This window comes from Rousettus aegyptiacus, unplaced genomic scaffold (assembly GCF_014176215.1).
Source record: "Rousettus aegyptiacus isolate mRouAeg1 unplaced genomic scaffold, mRouAeg1.p scaffold_m13_p_6, whole genome shotgun sequence".
NCBI classification, from domain to species: Eukaryota; Metazoa; Chordata; class Mammalia; order Chiroptera; family Pteropodidae; genus Rousettus; species Rousettus aegyptiacus.
Genome location: NW_023416309.1, coordinates 39,716,846 through 39,735,836, shown reverse-complemented (window position 1 = coordinate 39,735,836; position 18,991 = coordinate 39,716,846). Strand labels below are relative to the sequence as shown.

The following is an 18,991-nucleotide window of genomic DNA, read 5'->3' as shown; positions in this document are numbered from 1 at the left end:
TCTACACTGGAATCAGGGAATGGCAGGGCCAGAAGGGACCTGTTAGATCACATATTCAAGTGCTTCATTCTATAAATGGGGAAACTGAGGCTCAGAAAGGGGTAAGACTTACCAAGGCCATTCTTGCACCAAGAACTCACCATTTCTAACTACCATACACTATAATGATGTGTCCTAACTCTACTGTAATGTCCTGTGTGAGCCTGTTCACACGGCCCACACACAGTGCACCCATGTGTAGCTCATGCAGTGCTAGGTGTGTACATGGCTGATCCCTGTGCACGTTCTCCAGAGGCCAGTTCTGCTCAGTTCCTTTCTACTTCTGCACACAGAAAGCGCCTTCCTCACCTGTTCTGATTTGATGTGCTCTGATGCCTGGAAGACGTCAGGGTAGGAAGGACGCTCAAAGACCCGATCCAAAGCTTCCAGCTGCTGCTGGGTGAAGGTATCAGCTCGCAAGTGCTTCCGCAAACTGTCCACGCCACTCTGGGAGTCTCCATTGGGGACTGAGCCCTCGGACACATCTGGAGGACACATGGACACTCAGGGCATCAGCAGAGGTTGCAGAGGCACAGAGTAGTGCAGTGGGCAAAGGGGAGGTGCCTGGTTTAATCTCTAGGGCTTTGTACCTGTACTGGGACCCCTTACTCTCAACTTTGAGGCTGGAGGGGATGGCCCAGAGTCTGACTATGCCCTAGAGATCTGGCTTAGGAAGCCAGAGCCTCGGAAGGACCTAGGAAAACACAAGGAATTTGTCACAGCATGGGGGGCTGGAAGGACAAACAGAGGTGGAGCCAGAGGGCCTCCCAGGGACCAACTCCCCTGAACCTCCTCCTGTCCCCTGGCCTGGGTCTGCCTGGGGAAGGAGCTGGGTGTCTCCGACGAGCATTACCCAGCCTGTGGAGAATTGAGCTTGGCTGTGAGATGAATTTCAGCTCTACCAACTCCTAGGGTGGAAAATCATCAAATCTCCGAGGCTGAGTGTGACATGGAAACTGGGTAAAGTAATTAACTTCACTACCAAGGGGGAGGGACCTGAAGCCAAGCCGAGGTATTCTGTTTGCTTTGGGCCAGGACTGAGACTAGAGCAGGAGGACAGCAGGTGGCAGGCAGGTGATCAATAAAACACTAAAGGCTGAAGACAGGGTCTTTGCGGATGCTGTTGTGCCCAGGCCACCCTGCTCAGCTTCTGTCCCTGACATAGACTCTCACTAGGCCTCCACCAGAAGCTAGTTCCTTGGCTGCCTAGTTCCTTCTGCAGGTGTCCACAGGAACTGAGACTTGCTCCATGAAGGAAAGGCCGCCATGGTGCCACACTAATGCCCCTTCCCTGAGGCTGCAGGCCAATCCTGTCCACGTCCTGCCCAACCCCGGCTTTCTCACCATTCTGTTCCGCCCCCCCCCCCCCCGCCCCACCACCCCAGCCCTACCCTCCTGTCATGTCCACTGGAGTTTTCATAACACACAGTAGGCCAAGTGCTTGCTCTGCCACCTCTCCCTGAACCCCCACCCTGCACCTCCCCTGGACCAAAACTGGGTCCTCCCCAGCCACAGCCTGGCCAAGACCAGATGGAGAGCCTTGGGCCTGGGACCAGCTCATGCTGTAGGCCCCAGGGTCTGCCTCTGAGACTGTTATATATATCAGTTTATAGGTGATTATGTGATATGATATAATCAATATTGCATTATATACAGTAACACCGTACAGTATCATTCGGGAGACCATAGAAAATATTACATATTGATTAACCTCAACCTGCAGCTATCCTCTCTTGCTTTCTTGCTGGCTTCCCGGACAGAGCATGGGGATCTGTTTTTCTAATGGGACCTCTCGTCTTTCCTCCACTCTATTCCAGAGGGGGTGGGAGAGCAAAGAAAGTGTGCCTGTGTATGTGTGTGTGTGTGAGAGAGAGAGAGAGAGAGATGAAAACCAGGATCAAGTCTGAGGACAGAGAGACACAGAGACAGCCTGGACAGTATTGCTATGTTCCCTCTGTTCCTATGGACACTAAACTTGGTGGTTCTGTCTAAGCCTCTGTAGTGATTTTCTGTCTAAGAGGATGTACGCATCTTGCTATATGAGTTAGGGTGTGGCATATTTATTTTTCCCTTTTGCGTGACTATTTTCTCTGAAGAGGCACTTCTGCACATATAAACATCCAGATAAATAAGTGTCTGGGTATGTGTAAGTGACAGAGTGAGAACTTTTTTGGAAAGACCAGTGTGTGTCCATGTGTGATTGCACGGGAAGCGTGAGCCCACGTCCCCCAATGCCGCTTCTCTTCCAAGGATGTGTCATCATTCTAATTCCACTCCTGATAGCTTTTCGCATGTTTCACTGTATCTGATTCTCCCTCGCTGGAGGCCTCCTACCTTTTTGGGGAGCCCCGGTGTCAGGGCTGAGGGAGGCAGTGAGTGTCTTTGTGTATGGTTATTGCAGTGTCACCAGTGGGTCCTCGGGAGTAAAGCGTGCACTTGCCTACGTGCGTGTGCTCACAAGTATGTGCAGAGGTGTGTGCATATGTGTGGTGAGACTCGTGCGTCTGTGTAGGTTTGTGTATATGTCCATGTGCGGGGCTTGGCTCAGCCTGTGTGTGTGTGTGTGTGTGTGTGTGTGTGTGTGTGTGTGTGTAGGGGCTGAACTGAAGCTTTGTCCTCAGGTCACTGGCTGGAGGAGTCTCTTTTCCTTCATTTATTCAGGGGCCCTTCAGATCTTGACAAATCTGTCACTCTAAATTTGCGAGAGATTATGGTGCTCTCTCCCCAGCCCGCAGAGAGGTGATATATGATATCTGCTGCCCCTATTGATTGCCTGATCTGGTGGCAGAGGCCGGCGAAATGAACTTGAAATGAACATCATGCCTCAACTCATTGTGCGTATAATACACTACTTAATCCCACATTTTTCAGCCGCTATGGAATTCAATTGATCAATCATGTTCCACTGATAGTACTGTTTTAGGGGTTATTGCTGCTCCCTCCACTCACTGACCTTTTTATTTATTTATTTTTGCTTATACGCAGGCCCTGGTTACGGAGGCAGCAATGGAGAGAAGGGGGGAGGGAGGGAGGGAAGGCAAAAGGAAGGCTGCTACTGGAAGAGGTGGCAGTGGGAGGCGGGCAAAGGGAAGAAGAGGAGAAGGAAGGGGGTGGGAGAGAAGAAGAGAAAGAAGGCGCTAGAGGGGCAGCAAAGCAAACCGGTGTGATGCAAGCATGCAGAGAACCCCCAAGAGAGGCTGCAGGAGGCCCAAGGAAACTCCGAAGGAGAAGGAAGGCGATGAGGAGGTGGGAAAGGCGGCAGTGATGATGAATGGTGAAGGAGCACAAAGAAAGTTCTGGAGGAATAGGGAGGAGAACCCCAGGCAGGGAGAGGACCGTGGCATGATTGGTGGGGGGCAGGGAGGCAGCCCTCCAAATCAGCCAAAGGACCCCTAGGCTATCCCATACTCTTTCCAGAGGGCGGGGTGGGGGAAACCCTTCCCTCAGGTAGAGAATGAAGCAAGGAATGAAGGTAAGGAGAAAGAGCAAGAAAGGAGTGAGGAAAGGAAGTTGGGAGATGCCTGAGGAAGGGCAGAAGGAGAGAGGAATAAAGGGAAGAGTCCCATACTAGGAGCCTAAGGCAGCTCTGCCTGCCATGAGGGCACTTGCCACAGGAATTAAATAAGCTGGCTCTGCTTCCTGGGAAGCCTGGGTATCCAGTTAAGGAGGGCAGCCCAGAGCCTGGATGGGAGTGGTTTTGAAGGGTAGTGGGTGGAGGAGAATAAGGAGAAGAGATCAGACGAAGAGCAGAAAAAGACAAGAGAACGTGGAAGAAAAGAACAGAAAACAGAAAATGAAGAGGTTGTCAGTGCTGACCAGTTGGAGGGACCTCCTCAGGACAATGAGGTGGGGGGGAGAGAGAGAGAGAGAGAGAGATGGATTGAGCGCGCGCGCAGAGTGGCATTTCCCATTTCTAGATACTGAAGAGCTTTTTGGCAGAGCTGGGCTCACACAGAGGAGGAGGTAGAAGCAAGACGTAATCTAGGCTTCAGAGTAAGCAGGGAAGGAAAGTGTGTGAGTAATTAGATGGCATCTTTCCCCTTGTGAGCTCCTTGTGGGCAGGGACCATGACCGATGCATCTCTGGAGCTCTAGTGCCAGGCATGGAGCTGGGCACACAGTTGGTACTCAATGAATGATTGAATGAAAGAATGAGGCTCTCCTGGGGAGCATTCAAAGCCAGACCCCTGGCAGGAGGTCTCTGGACTGGCCACTTGACTGACTTGGTACCCCAGGACACCCAGTCACTTGTCAGGCAAGTCCCACACATCCCTAGCTATTGGAGGATGTGGAAAGACCCAGCAGGCCCCTGGGTAGACTTATGCTCCTCTTCACTCATGCCCATTGCTTGTTGGCTTCTGGCAGCATCAAGTCTGGTCCACTGGAGGCCCTTCCTGCTCTCATCAACACCAGCCTGTCCACCCGCAGTGCCTCTACCCAAGGGACGGAGAACATCATGTTCCCAGTTAAGAGCAGAACTTAACCTTGGAGCTGCGGAACTGCCATCCAAAGCAGATGGGAGAGGTTGCTTGAGAACAGGGCCCAGACGGCTTCTGCATCATATTCCCCGCACCAAGCTCCGGTGACAGAGAGCAGGGTTGGGATAAAATGGGTCTATTTGTTCATGGTGGGAGCTGGTTCCAGGGAAGATCTTTCCTAAATTATAGGAAGACGCTCTTGGCCTTTACCTTGATGTGATAAGAAGCTCATCCCTTGTCAGGTTCCAAGAAGAAGGCTGAAGTATGGCAGCCATACGTCCTGGGCTTTCTGGGAAAATTCTGATTTCCAATATCTTTTCCCACACTAGGCCATATTTTTGGACTGAGGTTGGAAAGTGTGGTTGCTGTAGTTGTAGTAAGACTCCACAGAGCAAGGAAGGAACCGTGTGCTATTCGGTCTCCGTATATGGAAGATTCAGCCCCGTTCTCCTGTTGTCCCCTGCCCAAGCCACCACCCATTAGCATTTCACAGTACTGAGAGCTTATTACATGCCATTGCTGTACTTTATACAGCTCTTTAGTTCCACCCCCAACAGCTCTGGGAGGTAAATACTATATACCTATTTTAAAGATAAGGAAACTGAGGCCAAGAGAGATTAAGTAGCTTATCCAAGGCCATGCAGCTGGTAAATTACAGTCAGGATTTGAATTCAGGTCTGTATGGTTCTGGAGCCTGCCCTCTACATCGTCCCACTCTGCCATCTGGGTGCCAAACCCAGAGGCCCAGCTGAGGGCCAGTTGGCCCCATCCAGGACGTGGTTTCCCTCCCAGCATCCCCACTTCTCTAACTTGCAGACTCCCTACACTGAGGCTGCAACCAACCCCTGAACTGACTGTGCCCAGATCCAACACCTGGTCCAAAGTCCTTGTTTTACAGTAATGAAAATTGGTGGGGTGGGAGGTAGAGGAGAAGTAACAAGTTCAAGGTCATACAACTAGGTAGTAGACTCTAAGGACCAGAGCCCATTCTAGGAGCTTTGTTCACTACAATGTGGAACAAGGCAGATATAAATAATTTAAACAAACTGCTGAGTTAAAACTTTGATGTATATTATTCTTTCAAGGAGAACAAAGGCTCCTATTGTCTTCTCCTCTAATTGCTTGATATTTGTTAAGCAGTTAACAAAAAACTTTCAAAGACCTCAGGTTATTTAGGTGGGGATTATCATCCCCTTTTTACTGGTGAGGAAACTGAGGCTTGGAGTAAATGAGCTACAGGGTAAGTAGCTAGTTCAATGGCATATCCACCAGTGAGCCTGGCACAGGGAAGGTACCCTGTAATCAGCTATGGACTGAATCAATGAGCAGCAGCAGCTGCCTGCGCAGTCAATGTCCTGAGCATGGGCTCTGGCAGTGGGGCCCCAATCTCCATGCAAACAAAGAGAGCTGCAAAACCAAAGATCTTCTTGACTGGCAGGAAAGCCACCCAAATGATAACAGTGGATACTTCCTGATCATGAGTAAAGTATTTTCCTCTCATCTAAGTTTTTCCATATCATCCAGGCTTTGTACAAAAACAAAACAAAACAAACAAATAAAAAAAAAAAAAAGCATGTGCCACTTCTAGAATCATTAATAAAAAATGTCTCTTACTCCTTAATAAAAAGATCTGATTTCCTCATTCACTTAGCCTTGTCACTCCCCATCTATTCCTGGGCTTCTCTGGAGCAGAGCTCTTTGTGCCATTTCTCTGACTCTAGACCAGAACCCTCTCACTGGCCAGACATGAATAAGGTTGTCCAGCGAAGTTCAGCAGCTTGAAAAGGAGAGAAAGTCACTGAATACCACGTCTAAGAGATGAGGGCTAGGGACAAGAAACAAAATAGAAGTGTTCTGTCCTCCTCGTGTGTGGACATTCTGCCCCAATTCCCAAAGTAGTCACTGCAAGGGGCGAGAGAAATCCTTGTGCACTAACCAAAAGGTAGGTAGGAGCAATGGTAACAGACAGAATGAAACAATGCCATTTCCATGGTCAGAAAGTGCCAAGGTTATCAAAGTCTACAAAGTCAAGATGGGATGAACCTGCCACCAAGAGGAGAGCCTGCCACCAAATCCCAGAAAGTAGGAATTAGGCATTTGAGGGGACTTCTTAAAAGTATAGTAAAAAAAAAACTGTACTAACTACAGTTTTCTAATCCCAAATACAAATATCTACCTGTCTATGGGTAAACTGACAATATTAGGGCTTCTGTATACCCTCATTAAAATACATTCAACTTTACAAGGTAATTATCATTATTATTCTCATTTTTCAGATGAGAGGCAACATTATTTGTTCAATATCATCCAACTGGTAAGTAATAAAGGCTAAATATTTGAACTCAGGGATGTCTGACTCCAAAGCAGGCTCTATCGAATTTGCCTTCTTTATCAAATATTGTCATCATCATCATTTACTGAGCACTAACTATGTACTAGGCAGGCTCAAGGTGCTTTATACACAATTTCTCTAATCCTTGCAGAACACATGCAAAAGAGATAACATCAGTTTAATTTGACAAAAAAAGAACAAGCTCAGGAGGAGTTACAGGTATGTGCAAGATCACACAGCTGACAGGAAGTAAGTCTTATTTCATCCACAGACAGAAAATGACCTGAAAAAGTGATACTAGAAGAAAAAAGAAAAGTGTGGAGGAAGTAGGAACAGTAGGTGGAGGGCCTCAGGCCTCAGGGGGCTGGGGAGAGCAGGAGGGGTCAGCTGTGGTTGGGAGTGGGGGCTCTGTGCAAACCTTTGCTCCATACCATTCTGACCTATGGCCTCTGCCCACCCTCTCTTTGCCTTAGCTCCTCTAACACCACTTCCCTGCTCTGAGGGTTACACCCCCAGGCCGCCCCCCAGTTTCCCCAGCTGCCAGTTGTTGCAGTTTCAAACTCAATTGTTCTCCTTGGTACTGAGGCAAATGGAGTCATTAATTACCTTCTATCGGCTGGGCTGAGTTCAGAATGCGATCAATATCACCGCTTGTCATTCAGGGCAGCCCGCCTGTGCAGCCCCAGCCCCACCCCCACGGCAGGACAGAGGAGGTCTGGGCTGCCACTCTGGCCCTCCCATTTGATTGAGAACAGGGGGTGAGGTTTGGGACCAGGAATGGGGCTGCTTCCTACACTAGGAGGAGAGTAAGGATTAATGGAATGGGGAGGGGAGGGGGAAAGGAGGAGAGGGAAGGAGAAAAGAAAGGAAAGGAGTGTGAGGAAATGAGGAGAGAAGGGCAGGAGACAGGAAAAGGGGTGGTGGGGGAAAGAGTGAGGAAGAGAGGATGAGGGGAAGCAGGGTGAAAAGGAGGAAAAGGTAGGAAATGGAGGAGGGAGGAGAAAAGTAAGTGTAGCAATGTGCGGGGAAAGGGCTGGGCTGGAGACCGTGCTTCTTTGTCCAAGGCGCTGAGGTGACATTCCCCATTGCCTCCCACCCTTAAACTGGACAATCCGTGTGACTGCCCTGGCCAGGAACCCTAAGCAATCAATGAGTTCATGATAAGGTGAAAAATGGAGGTGCGGGGGAGCGGCATGAAATGTCCTGCTGTGCCTCCGTGGGCACTGACTGAACTGGTAGTAACGTCTCCGAGGTTGAAGTCCTAGTTTTGTTGTTCATGTGCTGTATGACCTTGGTTAAGTCTCCTGAGCTTTTCTGGATTGAGTTTCCTCAGATGGCCGTCAGAAGGTTGCTAGCTCTTCCCTCAGCAGTATTAATTTCTCCTTTCTCTGTGTTCCAAACCTCTATCGTAGAAATAATAATAATAAAAATCGATCCAGTTCCTATTATGATCCCAGATACTCTGCTTAACGTTGTAATCTGCTGATTTAATCCTTACAATAACAGCAGCTAATGTTAAGTTCTTACTATATATTAGGCACCCATCTAAGAATTTTACATGTATTAACTCATTTAATTTTCACCAGAACTTAAGTACAGAGCTTCAATTATTATCCCCATTTTGAAGGCAGGGAATCATCTTTTTCACTTTAATAAGCCTAGCATTGGGCCTGACACTTAGTAGGTGATAAAAAATGTTGGCTGGTTTGTCGAATAGAATTCCAAAAGCAAAGGATGATTAATTCGTAACTTGCCTTGCTCAACATTTTTCCTTTTAGAAGGAAAAAGAAGCAACGTAGGAAAATCGCTACTCTGGATTCAGTGTCATCACATTTTACAGCTGGAAAGTATCGAGATCATTTAATTCCATTCCCTCTTAGAGATTAAAAAAACAGAGGTTCAGAAAGGTTAAGTAATTTTCCCATATCACACAGCTAGTCATCGTTAGGATGAGAACTGAGATTCTCAGCCCAGAGCCCTTGCCATTATTCCAAGTTGTTTAATTTTGACCAAGAAAGAAAAACTGATAAAAAGGAAGTAATGAGAATCTGGGGAGAAAGCAACCACATAGAGTTGACAGTAGGAAACGATGGGGGCATTGGACAGAATCTGACTTGAAGAAAGCAAACTGCTATGTGTGGAGGAAAAGAATGGCCGTGTGATCCCATGGCAAGAGATTCTATCTAGAAGGGAACATAAGTCCATAAAGATAGGATGCTCTAAAAATGAAATTCTGCCTCTGCAAGCTCAAAGAATCAACCTGACAAAGTAAAGGGAGGGAGAAGGGGTGAAAAGAGAAGGACATTTAAGGAAAATCATTGTTGTTGCACACGGATAAGCTTTAAAATATGATGAGCCTAGATTTTAAAAGGACATGTACACCGAACAGTGGAAGATTATGCAGCCATTAAAAAATCATGTTTTCAAAGAATATTTAATGATATGTGAAAATGGACCTATATAAGGTTAAGTGAAAATAGCAAGACAAGCTGTATATACAATATCATTTTATATACGTGCACAGAAAAAAAAAAAAGACTAAAAGAATATACCAAATTCCAACAGTGGTTCCCTTTTGGTGATGAAATTATGGGTGATTTTTAAAAATTATTTACTGTATCTTTTAGATATTTAACAATGAACATGTATTGTACTTATTATCGGACAAAAGTTATTTTTTTTCCTGTTGTAAAGGACACACGACGGATGGAAGGAGGGGCCCACAACCAAGGATGGGTATGAGAGTAGCATGAGCCCGTCAGGAAGACAAAAGCTCAGAACGAGCTGAGACAACAAAAAAGAGAGTCTTGGTAGCTATGTTTGGAGAAAGAACAAAAACAAAGGCAGGTTTAGTCTCAGTGCTGGGAGAGAGGATGTAATGCCGAGAGAAAAGAGAGAAGGCAGAACTTCTCTACCTCCGGCTTGCCTGTCTTCTCCGCCCAAGAAAAGAATGGTCAAAATGGGAACTGCAGGAGTTGCCCAGGTCAGGGAGGGGCCAGGCAGATACTCTTAACTACTTTGATCTGGGTTAACTTTCCCAGGTTCAGATAATTCATATAGCAGAACCCTGGGAGAAAAGGTATATAGGATCCTGAATTTTTGTTGATAACCCTTAAGAAGTCACAATGAAAAGAGGAGGTAATGACAACGCTCAATGCCATCCAGCCTTGCAAAAAAAAAAAAAAAAAATAGGGAGGGGGAAAAGGTAAGCTTATGCAAATAACACTTAATATTAGGGTCTGGACATCTTTTGGAAGGCATTGTTAGAGTTAATTTGTGGGCACTAGAAAAGAAAACGGTGATAGCCTGGAGCCTGTGTGCACTCACCAAGGATAAGTTGTGGCACACTAATCAGATATCAGTGCTTCGGTCAAGTGCCACCCCACTAAGATGCCCTCAAGTGCCCTGGTTGGAAGCGAGTGCCTCCTTCTTTTTTTAAACATTTATCAGAGCACTCCAAACCTTGATCATAGCGCCTATCGCATTCTGCTTGTATAATGGTGTGCACCTCTATCTCCCTAGATAGAGCAGAAGCTTCTTGAGGTCAAGAGGGTTATTGTCCTATTTACCTTTGTAAATCAGTCCTGCTGTGCTTCATACATAAGGGGCACTCAATCTGCACATCAACTTAAATGGGATTTTTATTGATTGATTAAAAAAGTGCTGTGAATGTGATGAATGTTAATATTTCCAAAAGAATCTCCTTCCTAACTTTATGGACAAGGTGAAGAAAAGTGAAATGGTCATGGCTGCTGGACTCAGTAATTCTTAAAACATTCATCTATCGCAAACAGGAGGGAGGTCTCCACTGGTGAGCCATGTGGCTCTCCTTTATTTTAAAGAAAAATAACTGTTTAAAAACTACCAGGATGAGGATATAGAAGATATCCTGTGTTCTTAATCAGGTGGAATGAAGAGCCCAGGCAAACAAAATGAAATTCAACAGGGATAAATTGAATGCCCTATGTTTAGGTTTAGAAAAATCAATTACACAGATGCAGAATGGGGTACACCTGGCTTGATAGCAATTGATGTGAAAAAGATCTCAAAGTTTTAGTTGACCATGAACTCAGTATGAGCTTGAGTCTGGCATGGCTGCTAAAAAAGTCACACATAATCTGAGGCTACGTTATGGATGTAGATGAAAAGTGGCAATGGTTCTACTGTACTTGGCATTGGCTAGACTGTGTCTAGAATGCAGTGTTTATTTAAGAGGGACTTGAATTCAAAGATGGGTGACCAGGATGGTGAGAAACCTCCCTCAAGTGCAGGGACCATGTCATGTAAGAAACTGAAATCCACCCAGGGCTCAGCCTAGTGTTTTTACAGGCACTCAGTAAATCAGTTGGAATAAATGGAAGGAAGGGAGAGAGAGGGGGAGAGAAGAGATGGTGTCCAGCGGAGATCTTTACACCACTCTATGTGGTTAATGTTGTTATTTTTAAGATGAGGAAATTGTGATTCAGGGAGATTATGTAATTAGCCAAAGGTCTCGTAACAAGTAAGGAGTAGAGATGGATCCCATATCCAGAAATTGAGATTCTAACAGTGACAACTGTCCATCTGTGTCCTGTGCCTAGGCAGGGGCTACAGCCTGCCAGGTGGAACTGCTGGAGGGGATAGTTCTACGTGAGTGCCAGATAAGACCAGATGACCTTTAAGAATCTGAGACTCTGCCTTGACACCACTCTCAGCCCAGCCAATGGCCTCCCTCCACATGGTAGGTGGATCCCTGGAGATAGTCTCCCTGAATCTTGGCCACCCCCAGGCTCAAGTCCCCTTTCTTTCTTGCTCTTCTGGTTACTTCCCTGGATTCCTAGAAAACACTGTGACACGGTTCAGCATTTAGCTAACAGCTTATCATCTGGGGTGCTGCCCTCAATAGACTTCAAGTTCCTTGAGATCCATGTCTTGGTTCTTAGCTGCTCTCACACTTCCCAACACAGTGGACACTGGGGCCCATATTGATACAAAGATTCCCGAGAGGTAAGTGAAAGTTTTCTTAATACTTCATCCATTTACATGCCAGACCGAGATCACAGACTCTCAGCAATCTGAAATGGGTTATAAGAAATCTGCCTGAGGACAGAGGGATGGCTTGAATGATTATTTCGGGCTCTCATATTTCCTAACCAACCAGTAGAGAAGAGGAAGAGATGGAAGAGCCCTAGAACCCCAGATAATTATACCAGTACAGTTACTTTTCCCATTTTGAATGTTAACACCCCTTGACTCCCCGCCCGCCGCTGCAAACCCCTAGGTGACCTGTAGGAAAGAAGGGCATGGGCACCCACTGCCAACACAGCCAGCCTGGGTGTGTGCAACTCATACTGGAAGGAGTAGGAGGAGGATGAGCAAGTACAGAGGGGGAGGGGGAGGGGGGGCCAGAGGTCCACACAACAGGAAGGGAGCAAACAGGTAGTGAAAAGAAAACAAATGCACGGAGAAAGGGGAGGAATGAGTTTTGGGTGGGTTTGGGCGAATTCCCCAGAGTGTTGACTTTCCTGCCCAAAAGCATGCGCTATTGCCTTCCCGCTGGCCTGCTGGCAGAGGCTGGGGCTCCAGGCTCACTGGCCGCTGGTGGGGAAGGAGGGCTGGCTGAGGGTCTTTCTGTGTGGGACCTGAGTTCTCCTTCGGCTCTCTCTGGGCTCTCGGTGAGGGGCTGGGACCTTCTGCCTGGTGCTGGACTCCAGCTGGGGCCAGAACCAGTTAGAAACCACTCTGGAGCCAGAAGAGAAGGGGGCTTTGTTAGCTCAGAGGACACAAGCAAGGCGGAAAAATTACATACCAGGCCGCTCTAAGTATGCTTGTTTAGAGAAACTGCTTGCATTTATGAAGTCTTTGGTGCGGAAAGCAGGGTTGCAAATGACTGCATCAGAGCGACAGTAAAGGCCATTAATTTCCTGTTATGTTTTCCTGTGTTGGGGGCTTTATTAATTTAATTTTACACTGTCGAACAACAGCGAGAGCTGACACCGCCAGGCCGCCAAGGCTGGGGTTTTCTTTCTGTGTGTGTAGCAAGGCTTTGCCTGACATGCAAATCAACGCCATTACCAGAACCAATAAAGATGTGTGGAGGGAAGAGGGGAGGGATAAGGAGGGGAAGGGAGGGAGGGGAAGGGCGAGAGAAGAGGAGAAAAAGGGCGAAAGCCATCCTTGGGCAGTTTCTGCTGCTCTCCATGCGCAGCATCTCCTGGTCCCCTGGAGCAGCCTGTGCAGTTGGTGATATCTGCCATTCCTTCGCTTTCTCTTCTAGTCTCTTCCGCCCTCTACTCTCTGCCTTCGGATGACGCTACCTCTGTTGTCCTCCTCTGACCCAGCTCCTGGCAGAACTCGAAGAGGGACAAGAAGTTCCCAGGAAGAGGTGGGAGACAGAACTCTCCCACTGCCCGTTCCCAGCGGAGACGAGGCGGAGACGTGTCTCAGAAGCGCAGGGAGAAGCACAGAGGCAGGAGACCAGATGCTGCCAACCCAGCAGGCTGGAGCAAAGGCCTTCGCCACATGTCGCAAATGACCCTTTCTGGTCATTCTTGTCCTGCACACAACTCTTTCCTCTGAAGTCAAGGACCTGGCCCACTCATGTATTATTAAGACACGCACACGAATCCATGTGCTTGCGCACATGAAGAGTATATAAGGACAGATATTCCAGCTCGTTTTTAAGTCCCTCTAAGAGTTCTCATATCTTAACCTTGTCAAGCATGTATTTCTTTCGAATTTCCAGAAAAGAAAATACCGTCTTTCATCGTTTCTCCTCAAGAGAGTCCGGCAGCTATCTTCACTAGCTACAAGGTGCCTACTTGGTTTAGACCAAGGCGCCCGAGGAAAATGGATCCCTAGCATCAGAAAAGGGCAGGTCCCTGGCAGACCTCATTCTGATCCTTTTTACCACCCAGACCTCATACCTACCACCCCAAGACCACCCACGCTACCCCTTGCCTAGAGCAGCTTCCACAGGCTAGTTGTCCCAGTGGTCCGCACTGCCCTCGGCCCAGCTTACCATGCCAATAGTCCACCCAGGTGTCCACACTGCCCATGGGTCTGGGTTAGCACACTGCCAAATGAGATGGAGGCAGAGTTGGGAGGGAAGAGGGAAGGAAAGGGAAGCTTCTGGAGACACTCCTAACAAACGCACTGTTTGTACCCCTCCATCCCAGTCTTCAAAGTCTGCGGGGGCCTAGGGAGATCCGTATAAGCCAGAGAGGGAGGGGGGAATGTGTGCACGTGTGTGTGTGTGTGTGTGTGTGTGTGTGCATATGTGTGCACGCACGTCTCTCCCTCTGTCGCTGGCCTGCCCATGCTCCTGCCTGCACTTTCTGCTTCAGGAGCCGTTTGGCAGGCTCCAGGAGGCTGCTGGATGGAATCCAGCTCTCCCTGGGAGGAAAGCATAAACTTCATAAACTACATTTACTTTAATGCAGCTTCCTGGGCAGCTTTCCTCAGGTTTTTCTTCCCTCCCCTTGTCCACTCTGTCTCGATCACATTTCATCCTGGCCCCTGTGTATACCCAGGACACACACGCACACATATGCACACACATGCATGCACGCACGTACACACACGTGCATGCATGCATGTGCACACACTCTATAGCCAGTACTCCTGAAAAAGGTGAAGCCTGGGGCAGAAGAACGGGCAAGGTGCACAGCTCTGTTTAAAGGAGAAAGCCTCAGCCCAGCCCTGGAAAGAAAGACCCCTGTGAGATGTCCACGCACTCGCCTCTGGTGGAGATGAGCACAAAGGGTGCTTTGAGGCAGGCGGGCAGGCACCTCGGGGAGGGAGGGATGCTGACATTTCATGGAGATGGCCAAATGAGGAGACACCTGAAGGCTGAGCCACAGGGCTCCAAGGAAGGCAGGGAGAAAAGGCGAGGCCTCCACAAAGGTTGAGGTTTGTGAGGCCTCCCTTGTCTGGTGCTGTCAAGGTCAGCAGGTTCGAGTTCACTGAAGGGTCAGGATGGTTTGAATTACTGGCTCTGCTGCAACTCAGCTCTGAGACTCGTGATGTCTCCCAGCCCTCTCCCAACCCTCCCCCAACCCTCCTTGCCTTTTCGCCCCCATGAGGCAGAGTGGGGAGGGTCCTGGAAAGCCCTCCAGCTACCATGGCCCTGAGGAAGCAGGCAGAGGAGGGGGTCCAGGGCTCCTCGTGCAGCCACAGTGGTCAGGGAGGCTGAGGGGACCCATTCTTCTGGCAGGCGGCAATAATCCTGGGTCTCCCCAGACTGTCTTCTTTCCAAACCCTTTTTCTGAGTGTCCCCCATGGCCCTGCCCTTCTCAGTGGTCTGCTGGCCCATAGAAGAGGAGGTGTCCAGGGAGGTAAGCCCACAAGCAGCAGGGCCTGGGAGACTGGGGGACAGCCTGAGCGCCTGGCTCCTCCCTCCTGTCCAGAGCCTGTGCTTGGTGGAGAAGGGCAGCGCTGAGGCAGCGGATTTCTCACTTGGCGCCCTTGCTGGGTGGAGGAAGGGGAACGATGCTTACCTGCAGGGCTGGGAAGTAGTTTCCAAGTGAAAGACTAGGATCTGGAGACATAGCCTGACAAGATGGGTGAACATACAGGTGCACAGGCGCGTACAGACACAGGGCGAGAAGCATGACCTGAGGCCTTTGCCCAGAAAGTCGCAATACTCTGCTACACCTATCCCCACTTCCGGTGGCGGAGGGACATATACAGCTCACGCTACTGCAAATCTGTATGTTCTCTCCTGGGGCATGGGGTCGACCTAGCTATTCTAACTTTTTGGCGCTTTATGAAAAAAATACTCTTTTGTGCTAAATCACAATATATTTCCTCAAACAAGCAATTATAACTCTATCCAAAACGGCATGAACTGGCTGAGAACCTCAGGTGGTTAATGATTTAGCCATAGTCTCTGGTATAAACCCAGGGACTTATGTATAAATTCATGCACCCAGTCAGCTACACACTGCCATAGCTAAATCCTGGTCCTTCCCCACAGAAAAAAAGTAAGTCCAGGGGGCCATTTTACCTGGGGTAAAGTTCTTCATAAAACATCGACATAACCTACACCTGCCTCTATAAAATGACACGGTCAGTGTTCAACAGGCTCATGGCCAACATTGGCCAGAGTTTGGCTAAAACATATAATCCAACTAAGATAGAAAAATTCCCCCCTCAGTATGAATGGTCTGACTTCCCAGGTTACTGGGAAGAATAATCATAACAATGAATGTGTGTTCATAAGTGGATTTTTTTGGCGTCTTGGCAAATGCTGACCTTTGAACCTTAGCTGTTCTTGGACTGGAGTGGACATTAGCCAGGTTTGAATATTTGTTGGAAAATGAACACAGGTTGAGCTTTGTTAATGCAGTTAAACCCGGGCACTTGTCTAGATGGATGATTACCTTCCTGTAGATTTGGTTTCTGGACTTTCATAGAACCTGCTTCATGAGAGGCAGTCTGCGACATCACCTATGCCAAGTAGTATAGTGCGTGTGGAAACATATAATTCCAGCAATAATCCACAGAGCATCTCTCCTTAGAGAAACTCCACCTCTGCTCGGCTTTCCTGCCAATACGCCTTCTTACAGAGCCTGGCCAGGGCCCAGAGGAAAGCGAAAGCAGAAAGAGGCTCTGTGATTCCCTGTTCATGACATAAGCTCACTTCTGAGATCCAAGGGCATTCTCTAAAAAGGGAATCTAACGACTGTGTGTGTGTGTGTGTGTGTGTGTGTGTGTGTGTGTTAGGTGGTGAACAGACATAACTGTGCCCAAGTGCCAGAATCAGTGCAACCTCACTTTGTTTACTCAACATAATGCAACCTCACTGTGTCTTCTGGGTCCTTCCAGCGCCCCTCCCAGCTCTTTCAAGCTGAACTCTGTCCTACTAAAATGATGTGTACTCAGCGAAATTTCCCGAAGTTCTTCTCATGCAGGGAGTGCTCAGATCCCTGTCTGTTTCTGCCAGCCCCCTGCATCTGGACCAAAAGGCCACAGAGGACAGACGCTGTGGACCTGAGAGAGTCAGGCCCTGGCTCCTGTCTGCCTCTAACTGTCTGCCCACGCAAGCCTACCAGGGAGCCCTCACCTGCAGACTTCCTCCATCAGCCTCCTCCAAAGTCCCAGGGCCAGGCAGCCAGACAGTGGCAGCCTCTCCTCTCCCCCTGGGTCCTCCTTGTCTGCCTTTTCTGAAACCAGCACTTCTCCTGGTACCTCTTCAGGAGGAGAGCCGGGAGGAGAGACTGGTGACCAGGGCATGCCTGGTTTGCATTAACGAGATACACCAAGTGTAATCCAGCCACAGAGGCAGCCTACAAAAGGAGGCGATCGCAGGCGGCCAGGAGCAGAGCTGCTCAGGTAATTGGTTTATCTATCTGGAAGCAGGGGGAGCAATCTCAGCACAGACAGACTAGCAGTAAAGTCTCTTCCTTAAGGCTATTTCCTTTGTCTTTTCAATTGCCTGCACATCCATGTGAGAGAGGGAGAGAGTGTTAAAGAGAGAGGGAGAGGGAGAAATGTTAATTTGTGAATTAATGGCTTTTCTCAGCGGAATTGTAAATTCAAATGTCACCTCACACGGTGACACCACGGCTGGTCTGCTGAAGAAGCAATGATAAGATCCCCCACCTCCCTCGGTGCCCCTCCCTCCCCAAAGATAGCTGTGGAGTGGAACATGCTACTTTTAATTTGCAATAACAACACAACAGAGGTATGCAGTAATGACTGCCTTCTTTCACCCTCCTCCTGGCTTCCTTCCCCCCAGTCCAGTTGGCTCCCCATTTCCTCCCTCCCCACCCCTTTGCTCTTCTGAAACAACACCTCGCCCCACCCTGGCTTCCCCCCACTGTACCCCAGCCAGAGCCTGATCACATGGGGGGTGCCTTTGGAATTGACGATGCTGCAACCCTCTCTTCTCCTTCAATAATCAGGGAATTAATGACCCTGAAGTTAAAGTGAGGCTGATACTGAGGCCCTGCCCAGCGTTGAGAAAAAGCCTTCATTGTTTTCAAGCAGGAGGCGGGCAGCAGTGAGGGAGATTCATGGATGGAGATTGAATATGCAATTTTCTTTCACCTTGCCAAGAGCTGCCCCTGGGCTGTGCCTGGCCTAAATTTTTCCTTTTACCATCTCTGCCTTATCCGGCCCTCCCACCTCCCTTCCATTCTTTCCAGAAAATTACCTTCAAAATTGATTTCCACTTTTACAAACAAATATAATGGGAACACAGGAAAAAACTTGGGCCGTGATGAATTAGGGCTGTCAGGTGCTTCCAGGTCTCCTTTGCTTTTGTTTTACTACCCGATCTGCTCTTTGTTTTTCCAAGGGCTGGAAAAAGTGCCCCCCAACCACTGAGTGCCTGACCCTCCAGGCCACCAGGGCCTCAGCCCCTAAACCCAGCAGTGGCCCGTGGAGGAAGTGATCCAAGCCGTGAGACTCTGTTAGCCTCTTGGTTTCCCAGTGAAAGCCTGAGCCACCTCCTCCTTGTCTGCTTATTAGCCCTTGGGAACCCACTCTCTGAGTAGTCTCTAACCGCCACCCCCCAGCTATTTCCCCTGACCCCCACACCATGTTCCCTCTGGCCCCCATACCTCTTAAAGTCCAGACCAGATGCAAACCTCCACCTCCTCTAATGTGGGCAGGATCAGTGTATACCTCGACTAGAGCAAATGAGAGACAGACAGACACTGAGAGATCCTGAAAGACAGGTGGGTAGAAGACGGGGGCAAGATCCCAAGACTGGGAGACCAGGCTCCTCTTGAAAGGGCTTGTGAGGGTTCTGAGCAGCAACTCCCACATAGCCCGAGGATGTAAGGACTCCCAGCCTCAGTCTCCCTCGCCTTGGGCCCCAGGCCACCCCTGGAGATAGGTTCAGTATAACCCCTCCATTTGCCAACAGAATGCATGGTGATGCCTATGGGGTCCTTTGGGCAAAAGTCTGTATTCACACCTGTGCCTCGAGACCATGGACTCTAACACACTCAGGCCTAGCTTGAGTTCCCCCTGCTTACTGGCACCGGTGGACATGCACCTGCTCACATTTGATCAGCTCTTCGAGTATATACACTACCCGGCAGACAGCATGCCTGCCCAGTGCATGGCATTCCACATCCCCTTTCACCCAAAGATTGCAGACTGGTGGAAAACACACATACCAACATTTTCATGAACCACGTAAAAAATTACAT

General features: G+C 48.7%; 1 protein-coding gene across 6 annotated transcripts in view; it reads right to left on the bottom strand.

Annotated features, from left to right (window-relative positions):
* PAX2 (paired box 2) overlaps positions 1-18,991 on the bottom strand; it is an 89,092-nt gene that overhangs the window by 21,794 nt on the left and 48,307 nt on the right. For 4 of the 6 annotated variants that reach the window (XM_036222203.1, XM_036222204.1, XM_016120063.2 and 1 more), the window contains exons 7-8: positions 18,395-18,463; positions 349-524 (exon numbers count right to left, since the gene is read on the bottom strand). In XM_036222203.1, coding sequence (XP_036078096.1) covers positions 349-524; positions 18,395-18,463 — 245 coding nt within the window. The remainder of the gene's footprint in view (positions 1-348; positions 525-18,394; positions 18,464-18,991) is intronic. The other 2 variants (XM_016120067.2, XM_016120071.2) reach the window with 1 other exon arrangement.